At 48.8% G+C, this 4,570-nt stretch overlaps 2 protein-coding genes across 2 annotated transcripts in view; both read left to right on the forward strand.

Moving 5' to 3' along the window:
* The window catches only part of LOC107198842 (CD209 antigen-like protein C), a 5,889-nt gene extending 4,354 nt beyond the window's left edge, over positions 1-1,535 (forward strand). The window contains exons 8-9 of the mRNA XM_015616070.2: positions 501-610; positions 869-1,535. Coding sequence (XP_015471556.1) covers positions 501-610; positions 869-1,052 — 294 coding nt within the window. The 3' untranslated portion in view covers positions 1,053-1,535. The remainder of the gene's footprint in view (positions 1-500; positions 611-868) is intronic.
* Positions 1,536-2,765: 1,230 nt separating this feature from the next.
* Positions 2,766-4,570, forward strand: part of EVI5L (ecotropic viral integration site 5 like) — a 12,193-nt gene continuing 10,388 nt past the window's right edge. Inside the window, exon 1 of the mRNA XM_033511543.1 lies at positions 2,766-2,881. The gene's annotated coding sequence lies outside the window, so the exon portion shown is untranslated. The remainder of the gene's footprint in view (positions 2,882-4,570) is intronic.

Genomic DNA, 4,570 nt, shown 5'->3' on the forward strand with positions numbered 1-4,570 from the left:
GCGGGAAAACGTGAGGGGAGAAAAGTCAAGCTCCTAAACTTGGACTTTAAACACAAAATTTAAATGTGTTCTAAAAATTAAATGTGTTCTAAATCAAAATGAAGTTATTTGTGTAATTAGTGGTTAATTGTATGGTGGTATGAAACAATCTGTAATTAATACTTGATTTGATTTTAATGAAAAGCTTAACTGAAGAAAATTAAAATCATAAAATTGAGTTTACTAATTCTGAAATAATGCACTATTAGTGTTTAAATAATTTACTTATGAAATACCTTATGTGTTATCAATAATTACCTAAAACTAAATAGCAAAAACAAAAGAACTGAAAAACAATTAAATTACCCACAATTAATGATTATACAATTTATTTAGCAGTTTAATGTACATATGTATATATAATGGTGACCTAACACAATTACCAAAAACCTGGGAATTATGACCCACAACCCACCAGAATGATAGATTTGGGGCTGTTTTAAGGAATTCCGCTTTTCCAGATGTTTCTGGTACACAACATCCAAAGGAACAACTCTTACTGGATTGGGGTGATGAACGAGCAGCACGAAGGGAAATGGACTTGGATCACCGGTGAAACTCCAAGTTTTGGGTAAAAATTCCTGACAGAAATCCCCCAAAAAATCTGAAAATTAATGAGAAAGATAAAGCTGACCCCCAAAACCTGGGATTTTGGGAGTTCACCATTGGAAAAATGGGATTATGGGAGAGTTTTCTGCCTGGCACCAGAAAAAAAAAAACCTGAGCTTTTTGTAGTCTTTTCCCCCTGAAATTCCAATTTGAGCTTTTCCCACTCATTTTTTATTCCTTGATTTTCTCTTTCTCCTTCTCCCTCTTTTTTTCCCCCCAGATTTTGGGATGTGTGGTCTGAGGACCCAGACAAGGAGCACAAGGATTGTGGAGCCATGAAACCCAACGGCCGTTGGATCGGGGAGCACTGCTCCAAATTCAACCGCTGGATCTGTGAGAAATCCTGGGACTGCAGCTCCTCACCTTTTTCCCCCATTCCTGAAAACTCTGCACCAGCTCTGTGAAACACACAGAATTTTGAAGTGCTTTGCTCAGAGCTGCACAGGCTCCAGAGGCATCTGGAGGCTCTGCAGTCCCATTTTTTGCTTCTGAAAGACCTGGAAATTCCCTAAAAGTCCATCCAATTCCCTAAAAAAATCCATCCAATTCCCTAAAAAATATCCATAAACTCCCCAAAAAAATCTGTAAAAGCAACAAAGAACTCTGTAAAATCCCCATGACTCCCCAAACCATGGCAAAAATTTGATTTTCAGCTCAAATGAGGACTCAAAAAGAACCCGACCTCCCTCAAAGCCTTCAAAATAATCCAAGCCTGCCAGAAACCCCCACCCTGCCTCCAAAGAAACCCCAAATCCCCAAAAATAAGCCCCAAACCCTCTAGAACATCCTCCCCCCCCCCAAAAAACCCCACAGCCCACTCCCCAAAAAACCCTAAAGCCCCTGAAATAACCCTCAATAATATGCGTGACTCCAAGCAAAATCACAAATTTGTCCCAAATCCTTACTTGTGGTGGAAAAAAGGGCTGGGAAGGAGGTGGGAGATGCTCCTGGGAAATCATTGGAAGAAACTGGGTGGCACTGAGGGTTATTGGGAGCCAGGCAGGGGACACTGGGAGAGCACTGAGGGGGAAAAAGGGCGGGAAACGTGAGGGGGGAAAAAGGGCGGGAAATGTGAGGGGGGGAAAGGCAGGAATTTTCCTGTGCTGGGGCAGATTTTAAGCACCAACCCAGAGCCTGTGGATGCACTAATGAGGGTTCTGTGCCTTTTCTGGGCAAAAAAAAAGGGGGGCTGAGGGAGCAAAAATCTGATTTTGGAGAAAAAAAAAGCAAAATAAAGAAGAATCTGAAGATTAAGGGAGTCGAGTCTGGAAAAGAGAATCAGTTGGGAAGAACTGGGATGTATCACATGTGGGACAGAAAAAAGGGAAAGGTGGCGGAATTCCTGGTATTTGGAGGAATATTTCCATCCTATGTGAACAGGGATCCCTGACACCCCATCCCTGGGCATTCCCATATCCAGATCCTTGAAAGAATGAGCAATCCATCTCGGGTTACCCTTCGCCGCTCTCCCCGATTCCCTGGATCTCCAATGGCACCGCTTCCCTATCCGACAGGGCTCCTCGAGGCCCCATAGGAGCAGCCTCCTGTCCATCATTGCTATGAGGCAATAAGAGTCGCGACTCTCCCCAGGAGGGTGAGAGCAGCGCTGAGAGCTGGGGGGGCGGAACTCCGTCTGGTACCCGCGCTTCCATTGGCTGTCTCAGCAGCTTCTGCCCCTCAATGGGCTGAGACTCCTGTCAATCATAACCAGCCTTCAGGTGGAGCGGCGGGGCTTGCTGTCCTCTCCTGTCAGCCAGGTGCCACTCCAAGCGAGACGAGGCAGTTGATTAGCTATTTTATCCATCGATCTTCCGCACTTGAGCCTGCCATTCGTCGGTTCCCACACCGCTTTCCACCGCTTCGCACCTGAGCCTGCCATTCGCCGCTTCCCACCGCTTCTCACTGGGGTGTGGGCGCTAGCATCTCCTTGGCACTCATTGGAAAAGCGCCCTGCCCATCTACTCGATGGCGCGATTCCATTGCTAAAGGGGGCTGCAGGCGGGGCTCGTCGCCACAGATCCCCGTAGTGATTGGCGAAGACGCGGCGGGTGGGCGAGCCCAGACGCGGAACAGGAGCGCTGATTGAGCGGGGGGCGGCCCCGCTGTCAGTCAGCGCCGGCCGGGGCGGCGGCGGCTCCGCGATGGCGGCGGGCGCGGGGCTCCCGGTGAGGGGGGAACGGCGCGGAGCCCCCCCGAGGTGGCGGCCGGGGGTCGCCATGGCCACGGACCGCAGGTGCGAGGGGCCGGGGGGGCCGTGGAGGGGCTGTCATTGAACAATGGGGGTGTCCCCCCCTCAGGGGTGAGGGGATGGGGGGCGGGGCATCGGCCCCCTGAGGGGAAAATGGGGGTGACCCCCCCCAGTGGCGCGGAGGGGTTCCCGCCTTTTTTGCGTGAGGGGATGGCAGCCCTCAGGGGCATCTGGACTCACCTCCCCTTTGTGGGGGCCCTTCGCTGACCCCTCCTGAGGAGAATTCGGGGTCACCCCCATTTTTGAGGGGGTTTGGGTTCCCCCCCGCCTTTGTGTGGGGGTTTGGGGTCACCCCTCTTTGTGGGGGTTTTTTGGGCTGACCCCTTTTTGTGGGTTTTTTGGGGGGTGACCCCCCCCCTTTTGGGGTTTTTGGGGTCAAACCTCCAGCCCAGTTTCTGAGGGAGGGTTTTAAGAGGGGGATTTGGGGTCTGTCGCCTTCCAAATTGGAGGAATTTGGGGTCCTCCCATCCTTTTGTGTTCCCCTTTTTTGTGTGTGTGGGGGGGTAATAGGCAGGAGTGAATGAATGAAACCCTGCAATTCTGAGGGGGAATTGGGCTTTTTTCCTCCATTTTGGGGCACTCTGGGCTCCCTTTTCCCTTAAAATCCTGAGGTTTTGGTTAAAAACAAAAGAATTAAAAAACAAAACCCCTCCCAAATCCATCCCCAAATCTTTATTTTGGGAGAATTTTCCCCTCCTTGACTCCCCCAATTTTGGGGAGGGGTTTGGGGTTTTCCCCCCTCCTCTTTGGGCTGAAATCCAGGGATTTGAGCTTTGCCGGGAGCTGTCAATCAACCCTTCATCATTTCCCACGGTTTTCCCCCAAATTTCCGCCTTCCTCTGGGTTTTTTCCCCTTTTCCCGCTGCTTTTCCCAGCCTGGATGGGAGGAGGAAGCCACAATTTCGGTGAAAAATCCCAAATTTGGGCTTTTTTCATCCAATTCCACACGAGAAAAATACAAAATTCCTCTCCCTGCTGGCGTTTAGAGGAATTTTCCAAAAAAATCCCGAATTTGGGAATGCAGGTGGCTGGATGGGGAGGCTCCGTTTTGGTGCTAAATTTGATTCTTTTTTTTCCCCCCATTTTTGGTCATTTATGATTCAGAGGATTGAAAATTCCCACCTGGTTTCCCACGACGTCAGCAAAATCTGGGATTTCACCCCATTTTTATAATTTTTTTTTTCCTTTTTTCCTCATCTTTGAAATGTTTGGGGTTGAATCTGTAATTTTTTGCTTTTCCCGTCTTTTTTTTCATCCTTCAGTTGGGATTTTTGGGGCAGATTGGTGGAGTTTTGGGCTCTGCAGAAAGTGCAAAAATTGCTGTTGGATTTGGGGGAGAATCCCTGTTATGTGGAACTTTTGGGAGGGAGGAAAAACAGGGGAAAATTTTCAAGGTGGGGCAAATATTGGGATAAAAAAAGCACAAAATGGTTTCAGTAAATGGCAGCAAAAACAGAAGGGGAATGAAGAGCAAGAACAGAAGGGGTGGAAAGAGAAGAAAAAAAGGGTGAAAAAAGGGTGAGGGGAAGGGGAGAAATTGGAAAAGGCAGAAAAAGGGAGAAGGGTGGAAATGACAGAGGAATGGGGCTGAAATGTGGGATTTGGGGGCTAAAATGTGGAGTTTGGGCTGAAACCCAGGATTTTAGGGCTGAAAAACGGGATTTGGGGCTGCAA

Source organism: Parus major, unplaced genomic scaffold (genome assembly GCF_001522545.3).
Source record: "Parus major isolate Abel unplaced genomic scaffold, Parus_major1.1 Scaffold341, whole genome shotgun sequence".
Taxonomy (NCBI): domain Eukaryota; kingdom Metazoa; phylum Chordata; class Aves; order Passeriformes; family Paridae; genus Parus; species Parus major.